Source organism: Acipenser ruthenus, chromosome 6 (genome assembly GCF_902713425.1).
Source record: "Acipenser ruthenus chromosome 6, fAciRut3.2 maternal haplotype, whole genome shotgun sequence".
In the NCBI taxonomy this organism is placed as follows: domain Eukaryota; kingdom Metazoa; phylum Chordata; class Actinopteri; order Acipenseriformes; family Acipenseridae; genus Acipenser; species Acipenser ruthenus.
In genome coordinates this window covers 75,948,720-75,971,127 of record NC_081194.1, presented here as the reverse complement: position 1 = coordinate 75,971,127, position 22,408 = coordinate 75,948,720, and the positions used below count along the sequence as shown (strand labels likewise).

Below are 22,408 nucleotides of genomic sequence, written 5' to 3'. Positions count from 1 at the left end.
CCTGCAGTACATTACGCCACATGCCTTAACTAATCAGTTGAACTGTTGGCACCATGATGGCTGAAATCTCATGGGAACTTTTGGTTGAACACATTCAGAACACAAAAACTCCAGTCGTGGGGTTACAATTTGAACTGTGTTCTTCTGTAATTTCTGACTCACTTGCTTTGTTTGTATTGCTGCTGCTTAGAGATATTGGTGTAACTTTCTTTGTCTGAAATAAAAGACAGCATTTTTTGCTGCCTGTTTGATGACATTTTATTAATCTTCTAATAGGTTTGCGTGGACATCCGGGTAAGTTGGTGCGCACACACGTAGCCTAGGAGCCGCTGAAAACAAACAGCTGTCAGACACTGTCTCCATAATTGGCGTGCTTTTAATTGTAATTACAGTACAAGTCATTTTCCCAAAATGACAAGGAGTTGTCTGGTTGTGGGATACCACTACCACGACTGTATTAAAGACAAGCGGCTGTCATTTTTTGAACTTTAAGCCCAGATAGACGAGAAAAGTGTCTGGCTGCTGTACATCGGCAGCTGCCAAGATGGATCTCGAGAACCATCTGCAGTATTTATCAATAAGTAATTACATGAATGCACTCTAGTATTATTATTATTATTATTATTGGCTGGGATTTTGTCACAGGTGTCACGGATACTGTTTTTTTTTTTGCTCGTTACTTGCAATATATGTGATTTTTGTTGACGTGTCTGTGATTTTTCAGTTAAGTGAAAGCACTCAACTTTACCAACACGACTCGTGTAAAATGTACAATACTATAGCAGGCGCTCCATAAAGCCAGGAAACATCTCAATGTAAAACATGCTGTGTCAAAAATAATATGTAAATAAAAAAACAAAACAAACTTCTACGAGGACAGAAGAAAAAAGATTAATTGTTGTTAAACTATTTTCAAAAGGTATGCAAAATCTGCATTTTTTAAATTTATTTTTATTTTATTATGTTTCATTTTATTTGTGCTGTCCTGTAACGCCAGGACGAAAACATGACGAAAGTAAAACAAACTTTTCTGATTGTACAGTAGTTGAAGGCTGTGAAGCTTACCTATTTAAATACATGCACGTTAAGTGAACCGTTTGTCACTTCTATTTAGGTTGGCCAGGGTGTCCTCGGCTCACCGCACACCAGCGACCCCTGTAGTCTGGCCTGTATGCGACTAAAATAATATTTACAGTCGCCAAAAGAAAAAAAAAAAAAAAGTCGCCATAGTGACTAAAATGGCCGCTACTTCGAGTCCTGCAGTGTAGTATTTTCCTCTATTATTAAAATGGATGTTGCCCATTTTCATGTGCCCAAGGGCCTCAGTAGCACAGCAGGCTGTTTCCATGGGCCTGGCAGAGCTGGTCTCTTCTCCAGCATAGATGACTTTTTAATCCCCATGGCAACAGCGTTTCTGCCCATGCAGGCAGGATTAACCAGCTACCCTCTGGACAAACCGGCTGCACCACAGCCTTAGAAGTGTTACAATTAGATCTAGCTCGAGGGAAATCCTGGCTGAGGTTCCAGTCCACAACCTCATAATAAATCCAACACTGTTACCACTGGTAGTTTAAACTCACATTTTTCATTTGAATTACATTGGCTAACTCTCTCTCTCTCTTCTCAGTCTATAAAGGGCCAGCGAATCCAAAGAAATATGACAAGCAGAAGTATTTATTGTTTTACAGATTGTTCTGGTAAACTGCTGACACAGCCAGATGGTACTTCGCACAGCTGGCTACACTATGGCCCTCTGGCTATAATGTAGCTACTACAATCTTCCCAGGACCATTTAACCCCAATGCTGAAACCCCATTGGTTCATCAGAATTATTAGAAATCAACCAATCAGTTAAGTATTTGCCACAATTCCAGTACATCTTATCCTGTGTACAGATGTCATCCCATGCATAGAAACCCTATGTAATTAAAATGTTAAAAAACACCACCACCACCACCACCACCACATACCTGGTACCTTTTGTAAAATGGATCATCGTATTCACTTCACACTTACTTAAATTTATAGGAACTTGACACTAGTTTCTCACAGAAATGTGACCAAAATTGTTACAGACTTTTAAACACACATGTTTTTTTTAAATTTCAGACTGAATCATTTCATGACCAGGGAAGGGGAGTATAATAGTTATGTTTTACAAAAATTCCAGTGTGTGATTTATATTAAGTGAATACATTGTATGTAGGGAGGCTCTATTATTGTATAGGAGATGTGCTTTTGCATGGTTTGAGCAGCCAGAAACGCTTCTTGCTCTTTCCAGTTTACTCTCCTTCACAAGATCATGTGCAACTTATCATATGTCACATCATTGCACAATACCATTAAACTCCCATTTTAAGAATGAAGTGTTCATAGGGTTTTGATGTACTAAAAAAAAAAAAAAAATCAGTGGCTGGGATTGCCTTGATGAATTAAAGAATGCAGAAAGCCATTCAAGGCAATACAGCCCTCATCTCTGCTCTGGATGCTTTTCAAGACTTAAAAGGCGCTCTTGTATTTGTAAGCATACTCTTTCCATGACATGATACTATAAACAGCAGTACTGAAAGTCAATTTTATATAAAGCTTCCAAATACCCAGTAAATTACCACTGTATAGACGGTGGGACAAACTAACAGCAAAACATGTTATACATAAAAAGCGCCCAGAATGCATGAAAATCAGATATGTTTATGGCTTTATAAACTTACTCTGACATCATTCAAACTGCTTTTAAAACTAATGAGAAATATACAAATCATGAATCATTTTGTATCGTAAAACATCATTGATCACCAAAAAAAAACTGTTCAATGTCTTTAATTTTAGAATAGTGTTAGAAGAAATTACTGGCCCTGTGACTCAACCGTTTAATCCATGTACCATGCCATTCATACCGTAAACTGATTCTACATTTGTGATCTACAAGAAATATATATTTCAAAATGTCGAGCTATAGATCTTTCTAACCAGCCTCTATAAACTGCAACTGTTTTAGACAGTTCATTACTTCTGCTCCAAAAGTTTCCTTTCGTGTCACAGCCTTGCGCATGCAACACAGGATTTGACATTGACAAACTGACATTCCAACTGCCAGACTCTTTCAACAAGATTCTAATTCCAAAGTCAAAGCTGCATGCAAGTTATTTAGGGAAAGGTCAAGATTGTGAAGTTGTTTGGTTTTGCCAACAAAGCAAAACAAATATATAACACTCTAGTTTGCTGTGCACGTTTGGCTTTTATAAATAGCATACATGGAACCTGCAAAATACACAGGAACCTGCAAAAGTCTGTATTTGTTGCACAGGCTCCCTAGTATTGGTATAAAGGTGATCAACAAGAGCAGTTAAAAACGCTACCGCGCAGTAGTGAATCCACAGTTTGTGGTGTGGGTCACAGATTTGGTTCTGATGCCTGCTTCACCACCAGTATTATCAGACACAGAGCACTAACTGTAGACATCAGTTTTAACCCACACAATCACACACCCAGTTTGAACAGTAACTCAAAAGATAAGCGTAATGATAAACACCGTTCTCTAAAACACAAATATAAAATTATATTGGATGTAATTGCAATGATCTGAACAGTGGTTCTTAATACTGCTGCCCCAAAACTTGTAATAGTTCACCCCCTGGGAGAAACCCCAGCAGGATTAAAAGGACACTTAAAGCATTTCTACCAAGCACTGGCTTCTATAGTGCTTACGGTTTCTTAGTTACATTATATTGTAGATACCAAATATTTCGAACAAGAGTCCAGAAAACAAGGCTGGTAATTAGCACTTCTCCCTGGGGCAAGGGGTATTAGGAATTTACTTCTAATGCCAAATAGTTTGACTTACATTTTATGGCCACAACAAGCCGTGGTAAATCCCCAAATAATTTGCAGACTATTAAAACTGTTCAGCAGCAATTGTTTATTCTCAGAGAATTTATAACAAAGACCACCCCCAAGTCACCAAAGGCAATGCTTTAAAACCACATGCGAAGCCCGAGGTACAAATATTGGACGACAGATACCTTCCACAAGCACTAAAATGAACTGATTCTGATCTGTGTATCCATTGCCAGGGCATCATACATATTTAAAAAAAAAAAAAACAAAAAAAAACAATGGATGTTATGTACTCCATTGCAGTAAACTTTTAAAAACAGACATTTAAAGAGTTGGATAATCACCCCCAGCCCCCACTCCCACCCCCACCCCCACCTCCCCACCAGCATCTGGAGTTCACAGTTCTCTAATGTTTTGACTACCTGTTGGTTGTTATCTATATAAACTCCAGTTTATGAGTTTGCTGATCATTTTTAAGCTACAGAACAAGACTGGAGAGTTAAAAGAGATACTGTCTGAACTAGTATTTATAACCCCCCCCACACACACACACAAATTAACATGTTAATTATTTATTTATTTTTTGTATTTAACCCTGTGTTGTAAATCGAGCCCAGTACACAGTAAAGACATTTGTCATGCTTTCTTATTTCTCTTTTGAAAAGCTTTGGACCTTTGTTCAGTATAATGAGTTTTGACACATTGTGTTACTGGCCTAGTAAGGTCTTAAATGCCTTTATGAAAAAGGCTTACCTGTTAAAAATGTCCTGATGGGTATGCTTTTGCGTCTTCAAAATATTTAAGCCCTTCTAATGCTTCTAATAATTAAATAAGTTAATTAATTAATTAATTAATTAATTAATTAAATCTGTAAATATATATCTGTAAATATAAATATATCTGTAAATATAGGCTATCTCTGCTGTTATTTATTATTCATAAATATTGTTATTCATTCTTATATACACTGCGGAGCAAAAGTCTTATACACATTCAGGAGTTACAATATATGGATGTTACGAGTCTCCACTAGTGTTTTCCACTATTATAACAACTTTGACTATTATTAATACAGTGTAGTTTGCATGAGAAGAAACCAAGCTTGTCATTTAGCAATCTTTAATGCACATTGATCAGAATCTTTAAAAACTTGTGATCACAACTCAAAGTAAACTATACATGAGCCGCTAATTTGTTGTAGTAGCTAATCCAATAGTAAAAATAATGTGCAAAAATAAACGTGATTTATAGTGTAAAATCAAAAAGAAAACAAAATCAAAAGTGACCAATCAAACAGTGAATCAACTACGTTAATAAAACCTGCCTAATTGACGTGAGCAACCCCGTTACATATATAAAGGTTATTTTTGATAAAATGGTGCAAACGTTATACATTGTAGCCTACTGAATTTTGTAATATATAAGAATATTAATAATAAATAACAAGAGATGTATATTTACAGATTAATTAATTGTTATGTAAACAGGTAAGCAGGTTCATCTCCCTCTCATTCAGAACCATGAACACCTCGTGTTCGCAACGTTCATGCTTGAGCTCTGCCACTGCAAAAACTAGGCTATGTAAAATATATCAAATACTCTTTAAATATACATCTGTATCTGTAAGCAGCTATTTATTACTAAGTATTTGTATGTGTATCAGACCGAACCGGACGGGACTAAAAGTGTATTGTAAAGGTTTTAGTCAAACCTGTAAATTAAACTGGATTGTTGGCGCAGTCAATAGGATTTCTAGTATTTTGGTTAAATATGACGGCGTCAGAACAGGCTGTACACATTCTTTCCAGAAGTAGTGTTAAGAGAATTTCCTTTTGGCATACAGTCTTGTGAGACATGAAACGTGGCTGAATAAACCCATATGATAACATGGAGCTGAAATCGATCACACGCACACTACGGTAGTTGACAAGTCAAGCAACAAATATAGCCTCATTTTGTTTCACATTAACTTCTGTTACTATATTCATCTAACCTCTCAAAAAACATAATTATTATTATTATTATTATTATTATGCATTCTGCTGAGAGATACATATATAACACATGCTATACTATGATCCAAGGGCCCTTACAGTACTTCCTGGAAGTTCTATTGAAAAATACGAAGCAAATTACAAGACTGTTTCACAGGAGTGATTGCAATGTGACTTAATACATGTATTATTCTCTGGGTCTTTATAAACAATGGACACTACTCTCGGTTATTTTCTCAAAATAAATAAAATAGTTAATTCATTCATTCCACTATTACCAGTAAGAAAGAAAATGCGTACCTGACAAATTTAATTCATGAAATAGAATCTGCTTATATCCACTCGTTTCGCAACGCGATTTTTTAATTGACGACGAGACACTTCAGCAGTGTCATGACCACACACACCAGAAGCAACACAAAGGCGATGCGACAGGTTTGGAAATTGCCAGATCTATACAACTGTTAAAAACTGCTATTGACAAACCTATGATCAAGACTAATAACTATTGTCAACATGATGTAGTAATTAAGAGTGCCATCTCTGACTGTATTTCAACACATATGGCGATAAATCATACATACCATGCTTATCCAGTTCCTTCGAAAGACTCCCATATGTGGTCTTTCAAATCTGTATCTTTATAATTGTGATGATACTGCTTCACACTGCTGCACCACATGAATTGAAGCTGTTCTCCGATTGCTCAATGCCCTAGTTGACATGTGTCAAATCGCGAAAAATAGGATTCAATCCTATTTATTTTGTGTCGCTCTGGTGTCACTCTCGCGTCGCCTGTCGCGTTGCCTCTGGTGTGAAAGGTACTTCTGAAAAGTATAGGTTCTATTTATTTTGAAGCATCGCTGCTCAGTTCCTCTGGTAGTGAAGCCGTTCCGTTTTCAAAGATCTGCATCCCAAACAAAGGGCACTGATCCTTTACTGAAAAAACATTCACAATAGAGATATAAACAGCACAATACCTCAGCATTCTGCACCTTTAAGATACTTGTTTTTAAAATGCATGCTGTAAGAAAACCCCCTTATTGACAACCCCTGCGCATGATACTATTTCACAGGGTGGGAACCAGGGCTGCGAGAGGAAAGGAGTATTTTTTGCAACTTAGGATTGGAGGCTTGGCCTCAAGACAAGGGAGAGAGAAAAGGATGGGTCGGACTCCAACTGAGCGAGCCTTCCCTATGGAGTCGTGGCTAGCCCTAATGGCCTCCGGGCCCCTGAAACACAGAGTCTTCTGACTTCTGAGTGTCGTTATAGGCTCGGCCTCGCAACTGGGTCCCAGTTACCGACCGGGTTTGACACTCAGAGGACGGAACGGCTCATACGAAGCCTTGACGTAAGGAAGAAAAGAGAATCTGAAAGAACACAAATAATTGTTAGTTATGGGACTCAGGCACCAAGAGTAAGAGGGCCATGTCCCAGGAGGGTAAAGAAGGAAGTAAGACAGAGCCTTCTTTCTTGAGGCAAGATATAGAGCATGAGCTGCGAAAGAATAGTGGGGCCGGTGGTCCCCTCTGACCACACGAAGAACCTGCAGAGTTATTGGAAGCGAGACTCACTATCCCCCCAGAGAGGTCCAACAGAGGTGAAATTAGTCAATGATGATAGGCAGGTGAAATTATGGAAGGGGTGAAGCACTGGCTCACACCCCACGAACTCCACTAAAGTTAACATATACTGTATAGCTTAAAATAAACAAACAAGAAAAACCCTGGAAATGCTGTAGTTGCAATATTTTGTTTTCTATAACTAAAAAGGAAATGGTTAACATTCTAAAAGACTAAATCTAACATTATACTTGTTCTACTATAAACGCTATGTAGCACCATTGTAATTTAACAATAAAAATTAGTTAAGTAAACCAAGATAACAAAAAAGCATCTTAATAACTTGTCCATTTCCACAGGAAGAGGCAATCATTTTTCATTTCAACAGCTATCTAGCCAGAGCCTACTAGTTCGAATGACAAAGCTTTAGGGATTTCTGGCTTTACATTTCACAATACCACAAAAGAATGAAAGCCTGACTGCAGCAAATTCCACACAATAGGAGTTCTAAAAGACACTGCTTTCGTTTGTACTTGCCACTTTAAACTACAATTTCAAAACACAACAATAAAAAACACAGTATCCTCAGGGCATTAAATGCAGCTTGACTCCTTTTCGCTCTCCATATCTCTAGCTCAAATCACTTGACTTCAACTTCAATTAAACTGCATTGTTAAGGGAATTAAAACAAGCATGTCAGCAGCACTCATTCCATCCCCCTCAGCTGTAAAAACAAAATTCCAGCTCCACATAAATTAATAAATGTGACACGCTCAATATCACAGCTGGACAAAGGGGTTCAAGATATATACAAAACTCTAAAGTTGAGATACATATGTACAGACACACACACACACACACACCCCATTGAAATACTGCTTGTTTTATTCTGTCAGACCTGATGGCAGGTAGAGGTTCACAGTTTCTACAGCTGTGTATAATATGCTTGGTAAATAAAGAGCAGCTTTCCTTGAAGTAGATTACTGTTAAAACTGCTGACGACTCCATTTAGGACAGGGTTAACCAATCCCAGTCATGAAGTCACATGGAGTGCCCACCCCTGCACTAGAACCAGACACCCGTGGGTAAAAAACAAAACAAAAAAACAAAACACAAGATATATATATATAAAAAAAATACAGCAAGATTGAAAAATCCTGTTTGTCACGCAATACTTAGAAAACATGGGAAGCGAATGCTAAAATCATGCTTTCATTGTTCACACTACATCCACAAACTAAGTAGGTTTTGGAGGCAATTATCACACAGGTAGATTAAGGTATATACAAGGAACGTGGTCAAAAGCCTTGGACTTTTGAACTCCAGGTCAAGGTCATAGAATAACAAGCTGATTCTCTCTTTTTGACTTTTTCACAATAGCAGCAAAACTGATGATCAGATTTGGATATTTTTTTTTTTTAGAATTCGGTACAAACTTGGTTCCTATTACATTTGAAGTAAATATATGTGTTTTTACTTCAAATGTATTTCCAAACCATCACACTCCCACCACCATGCTTGATGGTTGGGATGAGCTTCTTCTGTTCGAACACAGTGTTTGGTTTTCAGCTGAAAATGTAATAAAAGAAACAAAAAGAATAAAGGCTTCCATTTCACCCAAGAACTGTTCCAAAAAAGCTTATTACTGCACAAGGACTCCAAGTCTGTTTTTCCAGATGGGGAGGGAGAAGGAGAGTCACAGAATGCTGGAATCGTTAGACACTCTCTAATCAGAAGCTGTCCATTGTTCACATAGAAGAAAGGAGCATGTATGAAATAATATCATAAGCTCTTACTATGTAAAGGTCCAGAGAGACAGCCTTTAAATCCAGCATAAAATCAGGTGGAATTAAAACAATTTAAACATATGTAATGCCTAAAAAAATAAATGAGAGACAGAGATATAGTAAATATGGACTGGAGAGTAGGGCTATAGTAGAAAACTCTTGACCCGAGGGAAGACTATTGTTACAGACAACAGGCTATAGTGCCCGAAGCCGCAGGCGGAGGGCATTGCACACGGAGGTAACAATAGTCTTCCCGAGGGGCATTTAATTTTCCACTATAGCTGAGTCTTAGCACATATTTAATATATGAATCAGTCAAGAAAATAAGTGAGGCAAGGTTGGATAGTAAATACGACTTGATATAGTTTGTTTAAATAGAGCTGTGTGGCAAAGTGGTAAGTGGTACGTGCAGGTGCAGGGGTGATGCAGTGCAGTAATGAAACACAGAGAGTTAGAATCCAGTTTGAAACTGTTATTTGTATACGGGTCTGGTGACCAAATAATCTCCGGCAGTACACAACAATGTGTAGAGAACGGAGTAAGTAACAACAGGGTAGCTGTCTCAAATAATAAGCACGAATATCAGTCCCACAATACACTACCACGGTCAATTAGCATTTTGAGTTTTGCAAAAAAATTGCTGAAATAAATAATTGTAGACATCTATTTCTTGTAACTTTTTTTCCTCATCCACAAAAGCAAAACTTTTGCTATAAAATAATTTTTCCTAAAATGCTTTGTTTTTGAGAAACTTCTAAAAATTATAAATTTCCATTGGGTTACATCAATTTTTGACTGCAACTCTGTTTGTGTGTGTGTGTGTCAGAGCTCTAGGCATTTTAGCACTCAGGGCAGGCAACCATAATTGTGCATCCCCCCCATGTTTTTTTTCTTTTTGGGTATTAAAAGTTGGAATATTTGCTCACATTTCATAGTTTTGATTAACTTGTTATTTCAGAATCTCTCCTTTAACATGTTTGAAAGGAAGAAGACATTACTTAAAATGGAAAGGAACTTGTTAACACGTGTTCACTGCAAGGCGGAGGGCACTGCCTCTACGATTATATTCAATCCACACATTTTCAGTACCAGCCAATGATAATGAGTTTATTTTACGTATTGACATTTTTTTGTTAAGTCATGGCTGGAGTTTAGTTTTTGACTCCACAGTAAAAGCAAAGGCAGACATCGAGCTATGTGCTTATAAGAAGGACGATTAAACTGTTTTCCTTTTTCTGATCAAATTAAAAATTGATCAATAAGTGCATGCATTTGTGGAATTTTAGCAGTGTTGCTATAAACAATAAAAACTACAGTATTTTAGCAACACATTAACCTTTACAATATCCTTGTATATATAACTTAAGTTCATGTGTGGCGTTCCCATAATCATTGATTGGCGCTGTAAAAAAAGCACGGTTTGAAAATAATCGCAACACAAATGTGGATGCAATGACTTAATGGCTTGAAGCATATTCAGAAAGACAAACTTGCATTTCAATCTATATTGCTAGCAAAAATGAAATTCTTCTGTTTCCCTAAAGCTCCAAAGCAATTTAGAATTTAACAAGAGCCATGCAGGTTTATATGCTACTTAAACAAAAAATTAAGAATTATAAACAATAACTAGATTTTATGTTTCTTTATACATACATATTAACACATTATAAGAGCTACGTAATTATCAAATAAACTTGTTTTATAATGGTGCTTTTAAAAATAGCAAACAGGGGGTCATTTGTTCTGATTTTATTCCAATATATAAATACTGGTACCACATTTAACATCTAGTAGTTCAGGATGGTGAATTTTAAGTGCCGTTTATCTATTTGCATTTTCTTACTTGCCTATCCTACGGTAATGTTTTTGGTTTACCTTTATTACATAGGTGCCTTTACATTTCATTACATTTATAGCAGTGCTGGTCCAGAAGGCTGCAGGAGAGAATAAATAAATAAGCAATGCACACCACAGGGGCCGCGAACGACACAGATATGCCAGAGTAACGAACTGGCGACACTATGGTGTTGGTTTGTGTAGAACCAGGTTTGTCATCGTTAAGACGGTTGCTAAGGAAGTGACGCATTGCCTTTTCTACTGCAGAGGCGCATGCGATCTTCAGACTATGATAGGGGGGTGCTATCAGCTGACAAATGAAAACATTGAGAACCACAGAACAAAATTACTAATCGAGTGGCAATGCATTTAAGACATTTTTCGATCCCCCCCCCAGCGGGTTTGCACCCTGGAAAGCTAAAGCTTGTACATTTGTATCTCAGATAAACTAAATGGATAACGACACAAACGTCTGTACAGCATTAAAGACACTATTTAAAAAAACAAAAAACAAAAACAAACAAACCCGAACTGTACTGCTGAACCTCGTTTTCTTTAATATTAGCATCACAAGGGTATCCATGTATTATAAAAAATAATAGCTGGGCCTTCAGTGAGTTACAGAAAAACAATTCCATCTCGGCTATCTGTGACAGTAAAAATTACTCGACCTTCAGTCTCGTAATTTATGATGGTCACAGAAACCCTGGATGAAATTATTTTCCTGTAACTCACTTAAGCCCCTCTATATATCTATATATAGGACTAGTGCAGTTATAGTGCAGTTATTAAATGGTACTTTTTAGTAACGTATGCCCTGAACATTTTTTTTTTTTTTGTTCACAGCAGTTTGAATACTTTGCATGTGAAAATTAGCATGAGCACACAGGTTTGGAATTTAATGAACACTAGTTTTATGAATCTAATATTTGAATAGTGTTTAGAATCAATAGCTACATTATAAAGGAAATCGAGACTCATTCATTTTAAAACAGCAGGCAAACTCCAAGTATGCCAAACATGAAATATATGGCAACATTTCCACAGCTAACCTCTGTATTATTGGAACAGTAATACATTTCAACAGCAAACATCTGTATTATTGGAACAGCGCTAACATTTTTCTAGATTAAAAAAAAGTTATCCCTCCCAACCCCCTCAAAACAGTCACAACACATTATAACAGTTATTAATCAAGGCAAAAACACGAGGACCCTCATTATCCATTATTCTAAGCAAACACACAACAGACTTGCTGTATTACTGAATAATATGGGCATCCTTACTTAAACATGACTGATGACAAAAATAAATGAATGAACAACAAGTTCCAAGAAAACATTTGAGTTTCAATGTAGCAAAACAGTGCGATACAGCGATGGAAACAATATATGTAATGTACTATTAGTGCTCAGGGGCCGTCTCGTATTCTGACCAGGCTCAATGTCAAGGACGCTTAAGCATATTGCCACTATAATTACCTACACATGCCATAAATAAATATGAAAATGTAGGTTCTGCGAATGTGCTATGTGAACACCTTTAAGAGCAGACTCCAAAGTGGAATGTCTGACCTCACTATTCAAATCGGTACAAAAACTGCTTTTTCTTAGTTTTGGAAATAACCAGCAACTCAGTGGAAGGAACGCAATGTGCTCTGTGCCCACCTTAGGTATTACTCCTGGGATCGCTGACCTTGGAAATGATGCTCATTAAGCAACATTTCAATTCTGAACATGGTTGCAACCATAATGACATTTGAACACTTTCTGCTTGCAAGCAACACTCACCCTCTACTGCTGCTTTCTGTACTTAAGCTACACTTAATTAGTAACATACACATCCCTATGACATGACTGTACATACTTAATTAGAGCGACCAGTATCAAGAAAAGAAAATCATAAAAGTGACATATGGAGGTATGGACCGACAGGCACCTTCATATACTGATCCCTATATTAACAATGCCCTTATCAAGTTTTACAGCTTCATAAAAGCAGTTTAACAGGAGGTGCAACTTTTAAAGAAACAGTCAAGTTCATTTTAGTTAGTGATTTCAGTACTGATTGTTTTGAAGTTAGTTGATTTTATTCAGTAAGTGTACAGACTTTACCAACTGCAGAGCCAAAACCTAACAGAGGGTGTGCCTTCAGGATACTGTCACACTCAAAGTTGTATTGTTTGGATCACACTGCTAAAAGCACTGTCTCTCTTTACTTAGAAAGGCTGATGTGTGCGGCTATATTAAAATATAAATTAGCATGCACCAGTAAACTCAAGCAGTACTTAGAATGGGTTTACTTGTTGGGGACTCCATACTGAGAAACACAGCAAGTTCAGTTCGCAGTTTGGACCCCCTTACTACAACAGTGTGCTGCCTTCCAGGAGCCTCAGTCAAGCACATCACTGAGAATGTGGACAGGCTCCTAGAACGAGCAGGAGATGACCCGGTAGTAGTCGTCCACATTGGTACAAACAACATTGGAAGAGACAGGCCAAGATCCCTGCAAAACAAATTCAGAGAGCTAGGAAGGAAATTAAAAGACAAGACCAAAACTGTGGTATTTTCTGGGATACTGCCGGCGCCTTGCAAAGGACCATATGGACATCTGGAAATACAAAATCAAAATGCATGGCTGAAATCGTGGTGCACACAGGAAGGCTTCACCTTTCTTGAACATTGGAGCATTTTCTACAACAAGGACTATCTATACAGGTGGGACGGACTGCACTTAAACAGAAAGGGAACCAATCTACTCGGAGAAAGGATCCTTCAGGCGGTACAGAAGCATTTAAACTAGAAAGGAAGGGGGGAGAAAACAAAAAAACAGAAGGGAGACTACATCAAAACAAGGGCAACAACTCAGGTAAGACCACTATTAAATGTATTTATCTTAATGCTAGAAGTCTCAGAAACAACATGTTAGAACTAGAAGCTACTGCACTAACAAGTAACTACGATGTGATAGGTGTTACAGAAACTTGGTTGTCTGAGAGTGATGGAGACGAATATAATATTAGTGGGTACACACTGTATAGGAAAGACAGGCAGGACAGAAGAGGCGGAGGGGTAGCGCTATACATAAGAAATAGCCTTGAAGCCCAGGTGTTAAATCAGGACAAAGAAAACAATGCAGAATCAATATGGGTCAGAATAATGGACACAAATTCAAAGGGCATAATAGGAGCATGCTATAGACCGCCAAATTCAGACGCTGAGCAAAATAATCTGTTGTACAATGACATTCGAAATGCATGTAGAAAAGGAGAAGCCATACTAATGGGGGATTTCAACTTCCCCTGTATAAAATGGGAAAACCCAATGGGGGGCACGACGGACGAAATTGAAATGGTGGAAATGACAAATGACTGCTTCCTAACGCAATTTGTCAAGGCACCGACTAGAGGGGAGGCATGCCTTGATTTAGTCTTTTCAAATAATGAAGACAGAATAACTAAAACAGAGGTCAGAGAGCCATTGGCAAACTCAGACCACAACATGGTCTCATTTGAAATATTTTTTAAAACCCCAAAAGTAATGACTAAAGCTAAGGTTTACAATTTTAGAAAAGCAAACTACGAAGGTATGAAACAGAGACTAATAGAAGTAGATTGGAGTAAAATAGAGAAAACATCCACAGAAAAAGGGTGGCTGTTTTTAAAAAATGTAGTACTAGAGGCACAAAACAATTACATCCCAAAAGTAGACAAATCTAAATCTAAAACAAAATGGCCAAAATGGTTTAATAGATCAATTAAAAAACATATTCAGCGAAAAAAGGCACTTTACAGAGCGTTTAAAAGGGACCAAAAACAAAGCACACAGAAAGAGTACTTGGAACTGCAAACACAAGTCAAAAAGGAAGTTAGAAAGACCAAGAGAGAGATAGAAATCAATATTGCTAAGGGGGCTAAAACCAATTCCAAAATGTTTTTCCAATATTATAACAGCAAGAGAACATTCAAACAGGAGGTTAAATGTCTAAGAGACACAAATGGCAAAATCATAGATGAAGAAAAAAAAAATAGCAAATATATTAAATGATTACTTTTCACAGGTTTTTACAAAGGAGGACACGGACAAAATGCCCCACACGTCGACCTGTTCCTATCCAATTTTAAATAACTTTAGCATAACAGAGGCAGAAGTGTTAAAGGGACTAGGAGCTCTTAAAATAAACAAATCCCCTGGGCCAGATGAGATCCTCCCAATAGTACTCAAAGAAATGAAAGAAGTTATTTACAAACTGCTAACCAAGATCATGCAACAGTCTCTTGACACAGGGGTTGTACCAACAGACTGGAAAATAGCAAACGTAATACCAATCCACAAAAAGGGAGACAAAACTGAACCAGGTAACTACAGACCAATAAGCCTGACTTCTATTATATGTAAACTTATGGAAACTATAATAAGATCCAAAATGGAAAATTACCTATATGGTAACAATATCCTGGGAGACAGCCAGCATGGTTTTAGGAAAGGGAGATCATGTCTAACTAACCTACTTGACTTTTTTGAGGATGCAACATTGAAAATGGATAACTGCAAAGCATACGACATGGTCTATTTAGATTTCCAGAAAGCTTTTGACAAAGTCCCGCATAAAAGATTAATTCTCAAACTGAACGCAGTAGGGATTCAAGGAAATGCATGCACATGGATTAGGGAGTGGTTAACAGGTAGAAAACAGAAAGTACTGATTAGAGGAGAAACCTTGAAATGGAGTGAGGTAACCAGTGGTGTACCACAGGGATCAGTATTAGGTCCTCTGCTATTCCTAATCTACATTAATGATTTAGACTCTGATATAGTAAGCAAACTCGTTAAATTTGCAGACGACACAAAAATAGGAGGAGTGGCAGACACTGTTGAAGCAGCAAAGGTCATTCAAAATGATCTAAACAGCATTCAAAATTGGGCAGACACATGGCAAATGAAATTTAATAGAGAAAAGTGTAAAGTATTGCATGCGGGCAATAAAAATGTGTATTATAAATATCATATGGGAGATAGTGAAATTGAAGAAGGGAACTATGAAAAAGACCTTGGAGTTTATGTTGACTCAGAAATGTCTTCATCTAGACAATGTGGGGAAGCTATAAAAAAGGCTAACAAGATGCTTGGATATATTGTGAGAAGTGTTGAATTTAAATCAAGGGAAGTAATGTTAAAACTCTACAATGCATTAGTAAGACCTCACCTAGAATATTGTGTTCAGTTCTGGTCACCTCGTTACAAAAAATATTGCTGCTCTAGAAAGAGTGCAAAGAAGAGCGACCAGAATTATCCCTGGTTTAAAAGGCATGTCGTATGCAGACAGGCTAAAAGAATTGAATCTATTCAGTCTTGAACAAAGAAGACTACACAGCGATCTGATTCAAACATTCAAAATCCTAAAAGGTATAGACTGTCAACCCGGGGGACTTCTTTGACTTGAAAAAAGAAAAAAGGACCAGGGGTCATAAATGGAGATTAGATAAAGGGGCATTCAGAACAGAAAATAGGAGGCACTTTTTTACACAGAGAATTGTGAGGGTCTGGAACCAACTCCCCAGTAATGTTGTTGAAGCTGACACCCTGGGATCCTTCAAGAAGCTGCTTGATGAGATTCTGGGATCAATAAGCTACTAACAACCAAGCGAGCAAGATGGGCTGAATAGCCTCCTCTCGTTTGTAAACTTTATGTTCTTATGTACTTAACACCCCCCTCTCCTCCCCTTTGTCTTTCTTTTACAATACATGGCCTGCAGAGGACCCCAGCAGACCTACTGGTACACCTGGGAATAGTTAATCTCAGTAGCCTGGAGTTCATTTTGGCTATTTGGCTTTATCTCCAAGGCTTATTCTACCCTGCATGTCCTGGTGGATAAATGCATGATACAAAATCCATGTTATATATATATATACAGTTGTATGCAAAAGTTTGGGCACCCCTGGAAAAAATGTATGTTTCAGTGAATGTTTCATGAATCTTTCAGTGAACAGAAGTTGACCTGACCTCTACATGGTACAAAGTTAAACATGACACCTTTCTGCAAATTTTAATACAGGATTACTATTTATTTGCATTTATTATAGATTCAAAATAATAAACAAAAGTGAACATGGCACGTGCAAAAGTTTGGGCACCCTGTCACTTAGTACTTGGTAACACCTCCTTTGGCAGATATAACTGCTTCCAAACGTTTCCTGTAGCCAGCTAAGAGTCTTTCTATTCTTGCCTTTGGAATTTTTTCCCACTCTTCCTTGCAGAACTCTTCCAGCTCAGAAAGATTCTTAGGTCTCCTGGCATGCACTGCATGTTTGAGATCTCCCCACAGATTTTCAATAATATTCAAGTCTGGGGACTGTGACGGCCATTCCAAAACCTTTCTCCTTCTTTCTTGTAAATATTTCATGGTTGATGTTGAGGTATGTTTTGGATCATTGTCTTGCTGAAATATCCAACCTCTTTTCAGCTTCAGTGTCCTGACTGACTTTAGAACATTAGCTTCTAGGATCTGTTGATATTTAGTTGAATCCATTCTTCCTTCCACCCGCACAATATTTCCGGTTCCACTGGCTGCCTCACAACCCCAAAGCATAATAAAGCCACCCCCGTGCTTAACAGTTGGCAAGGTGTTCTTTTCTTGAAATGCTTCACCCTTTTTTCTCCAAACGTACCTTCTTTGGTTGTGGCCAAACAGTTCAATTTTCGTTTCATCAGTCCAAAGAACATTGTTCCAAAAAGCTTCAGGCTTGTCAAGGTTTTCTTTTGCATACTTTAGACGCTGACTTTTGTGATGAGGTCGTAGAAAAGGCTTCCTTCTGACAACTCTCCCATGCAGATCCTTGTTGTGTAAGGTACGCTGTACTGTGGACCTGTGAACAACTACTCCAGTGTCAGCTAAACTGTTCTGAAGGTCCTTTGCAGTGACCTGTGGGTTCTGTTGTGCAGATCTGACCAGTTTTCGGGCAAGTCTATGTGATATTTTTCTTGGTCTTCCAGATCTTGCCTTGACTTTAACCGTTCCATTTAACTTCCATTTCTTGACAATGTTTCTGACAGTTGAAATTGCTAGCTGGAAGCGTTGAGAGAGTTTTTTATAGCCTTCTCCTGTTTTGTGAAAGTCAATTATCTTCATTTTCAGGTCCTCAGACATCTGCTTAGAGGAGCCCATGGTTTTTGAAACCAGACAGAACAACCATCACAGTCTAACAGATTAGAAAGTATGAAGTTACTTCAGAGTAATAGTTCAACACTGGAATTGACTTCACCTGACTAATTGAAGCCCTAATGAGTGAATCAACCTTTCTGGACCTTAGTAATCATCTTTTTAAGAAGTAATTAAGAATGGTCCAAAAGGGTGCCCAAACTTTTGCACGCGCCATGTTCACTTTTGTTTATTATTTTGAATCTATAATAAATGCAAATAAATAGTAATCCTGTATTAAAATCTGCAGAAAGGTGTCATGTTTAACTTTGTACCATGTAGAGGTCAGGTCAACTTCTGTTCACTGAAAGATTCATTGTAACATACATTTTTTCCAGGGGTGCCCAAACTTTTGCATACAACTGTATATATATATATATATATATATTATATATATATATATATATATATATATATATATATATATATATACACATATATACACACACACACACACACACCTGCAAAGTACAAAGTTAAGCAGAGATACAGTATATATAGGGGAAAGTTTACTTTACATGGATGAGGTAAGCATTCCTAAATACAGCTAAAACAAACCATATGCTCCCCCCACAAAAAAAGAACAAACATTAATCAAACTCATCATAAACTTAGTAAAATGCATTGAATGGCAGTTATACTAAAGAGTTTACAGTTAATATGCACAAGCTGAAAACTACATGTGTTTGTTTTTTCATTTCATTTAAACGATATGCAAATATCAGAACATTTCCAGCTAAGTATTTCTACAGGAAATCACATTTACAGATCGTAGCACAATAACCGAACAGCTTTTGTATTCCTGTTTTTAAAAGATGCAAGTCTTTTACTTGGACTGTATCACCTCAGCGGAGCACCCGCCGCCACCACCACCGGCTGTACGCTCTGCACTTGATGTGAGCCTTGGACTTGCTACGTTTAAAGCCTTGGCAGGTACCGTTTCCGTTTCAAAATACACTAAAACCCACAAGTGAAATCAAAGCCTGCCATTGTGTTTGCGGAAAAAAATTAATGAACTTTTGGAGTTGGCACAGACTGCCAGAAAAATACATAAGATCGACTACAGATAGCTACGTTTCATGGTTTCGCCTAAACCAAAATGTAATGGAATACAGAATACAGAAAACTTTATTTAACTTTAATTTATTTTACACGTAACACTATAACTATTCACGTGAGCAAAAAATTAAAAATAAATAAATAAATAAAAATACAAATATCAGAAGTGATTTTTGACAATGTATTAAACGGTGCTACCATGCAAAACGAAAACTGATTTTTTTTAGACGACTTATTGTTCTGTCGCCCGCTTCTCACCCCTCAAAAACACACCAGTTGCTTTCTCTTGCAAATACTTACAGGATAGTCGTTTGAGGAGACACAGCAGGTACAGATTCCAGCATTAAATGCATGCATCTCACGGTGGTACGAAAACACAAGCATCGGCTGGGGCACGACAGGACGGGCTGCGGGTTAGATGCGAGGAGAAACACTCCAATTGTTAATAATAACGGGAAAAAAGATTTGGCAGTCCAGAGCGCCATTGTGAGCGTGCAGCAGTGCGAAACCACACTGCCTCCAACTCCTCTCACAGACTAACTAACATCCGAAACTGCAGCTCAGAAGGCATTCCCAAATCAATCTGTAGCCCCCCTCCGCCTGAGAACAAGGGCAGTGTTACCATTTTTGTTTGACGGGGAAAACAGCCAATCAAAAAACGCAGCCTGATTTTTTTTTTCTATTAAAAAAGGAACGTTAGTTCCAAACTATAGTTACCAATCAGCGTGGAGGATCGATATTGTTCCGTGTAAAGGTAGGTTTCCCTGTCCATTTATGAACTTACTTCTAACTAGAATGTTCATGCGTGCTGTGCCATAGTCTTCAGCGTCCTAGAAACAGTTACCAGGTTTCAAGCTGAGGTTTCATAAATATGTTACTGATAAATTTAGAGAAATTAACGAATCTCTACACTTCATCATGTGTACAGGACAAACACTTAAACAGTGTGTACTTCTCCTCGTTATTCCTTTCATTATTTACAACCATTTTAAATGTAACTAGATCTTGATGCCATGAAGGAGGGAACATTTCTTGAATTTATGCAGCTGTTCAGTCGGGATGGCGGTGCATCGTGTGCGTTTAAAAAATATCTATACAGTTTATTGAAGTTAACGCGGGCTGTTGCCAATATTACAAACTCCATACTGTCTTTCTACATGCATGCCACAACATTAACGGCTGGCTGGTTCCACAGACCTCAAATTAGCACTAATCTGAGACTACATACCAAAAGTAACATTAGGTGATGGTGCTCATCGGTCTGTCAGACTAGCAGTCAAATAAGTAATTTACAAGAAGTGTGTAAGATAATGTTGAGTAACACACATAAAATAGATACAGTAAGATGTTAGAGCGTTGAGCAGGTCAAACAAGTAGACACTCACAGCCTGATTTTCAGAAGGCGCATTTTTAGAGAGAAAATAGAGGTCGCAATGAATTTGCGCTGCGTGTTCTTTTGCCACCTAATTATAAGGGAGACTGGGGATAGTTGTAATCGTCGCACAGGTGATTTGAGCTAGTTTGACCAGACTTTGATACAAACAGCTTACATCTGCCCTCTATCAATCCCCATAGCTATCCTGTTTTAAGAGCTGATATACATACAGCAAGAGTTCTTGAAATGTAAGGTGTCTGATGTTACAATTTACCCCATGGCCAGGGTCAGTTGTAACAGGGGGTGGGGTCAGATGTAACATCCTGTGAAGAATAATTAAATAAATAACAACACATTTCATTTAACTCAATAATTGAATGTTTTATTGAATAAGATCAATTTTCACATGAAGGAAATATGTTTGTTTTTATTTAACTCAAAAACTGAATATCTTTATTGAATGAAAAATAAAAATGTTCACATGGCAGTTTTTTTTTGTCCTACTTTTAAAACTTTTTAACACCCCTAAAATTATAGGCCTTAACAAGCAACAGTATGTCGCATTAATATGCGTTTGTTATATTTTTGAATGGTCATGATAATTATGTAATATATTCTAAAATTAACCAGCCTCCGCTTCGAAGCCCCTGTTTGAATTTTCTGAACAAGGCACTCTTCTCCACGATAAATGAATCGTGGCATGAGCAAGGGTACTTAGCAACTACATCCGTGATACATTGAGCATTACATAAATCTTGCACAGTTAAAGAATGATGATGATTTAATTCCTTGAATCTGGGGATATTGCAACATGTGCAATCCATAGGCGTAGTTTACATGGGGGAAATGTCCCCCTCACTTTTTCAATGATGTGGAAATGTCCACCTCACATTGTAGGAGTCCTAGAACTAGATAATTTAATGGTATAATCACTAGTCAGTATGGAGGGCAACGGGAAGAAAAATGGGATCGGATCATGAGATGGTGTTTTACTACGAGGGTCTGGATCAGATCCATAATGTTGATCCAATCCTGGAGCTGCGCACGCCTTAGTAGGGAAACTGACCAATGAGAAGTGAACATACGTGGCGCGTAGTTTAAAGACCCCCGCTGACAAATTGTATTTATCTTAAGTATTTCAATTGTGGGGAAACCTCAACATTTCTAGAAATATATTACAAGGGCAATTCTCATCCCTCATGTCACACTAGCTCTAGCGCTCAGCGCTGCCTCAGGGGCCTGTTGTACTAAAGCAGTTGTTCTCAATCCTGGTCCTGAGGGAACACTGCCCTGCTGGTTTTTGTTCCAACTGAGCTCTCAATTACTTAATTGAACCCTCAGTTGAACTAATAATTTGCTTAATTTGACTTTTTCAATTGTGTAGCTTATAAGAAAGTGGAGATTTCAAGCTCCTCATACCATTTTATACTTAACTTGAAATCTCCATCTGTTTAAAATAAATTAAGAGCTCAGATTAGGCAAATTATTAGTTCACTTAGGGTTCAATTAAGTAATTGAGAGCTCAGTTGGAACAAAAACCAGCAGGGCAGTGTTCCCCCAGGACCAGGATTAAGAGCCACTGTACTAAGGGATCTGATCGTGGATCCAGGCTCCGATCTGAGCGGAGCTTCAGTGCTCTTCGAAGACAAAAGTCATGGCCTCGTAATTCCATGACTCAGACGCGACTGAGCTATTTGCCACAATCATCACTCTTGACAACATTGTGCCAACAATGTATTGTTTTGAAAGATTGCCGCAG

General features: G+C 37.8%; 1 protein-coding gene across 5 annotated transcripts in view; it reads right to left on the bottom strand.

Annotated features, from left to right (window-relative positions):
* The window catches only part of LOC117411346 (peroxidasin homolog), a 72,315-nt gene extending 51,600 nt beyond the window's left edge, over nt 1-20,715 (bottom strand). For 2 of the 5 annotated variants that reach the window (XM_034018712.3, XM_034018713.3), the window contains exon 1: nt 19,575-20,002. In XM_034018712.3, coding sequence (XP_033874603.3) covers nt 19,575-19,759 — 185 coding nt within the window. In that variant the 5' untranslated portion in view covers nt 19,760-20,002. Of the gene's footprint in view, nt 1-19,574; nt 20,008-20,659 lie in introns of those variants that run through there. The other 3 variants (XM_059025820.1, XM_059025822.1, XM_059025821.1) reach the window with 3 other exon arrangements.
* Between the last annotated feature and the right edge of the window lie 1,693 nt (nt 20,716-22,408).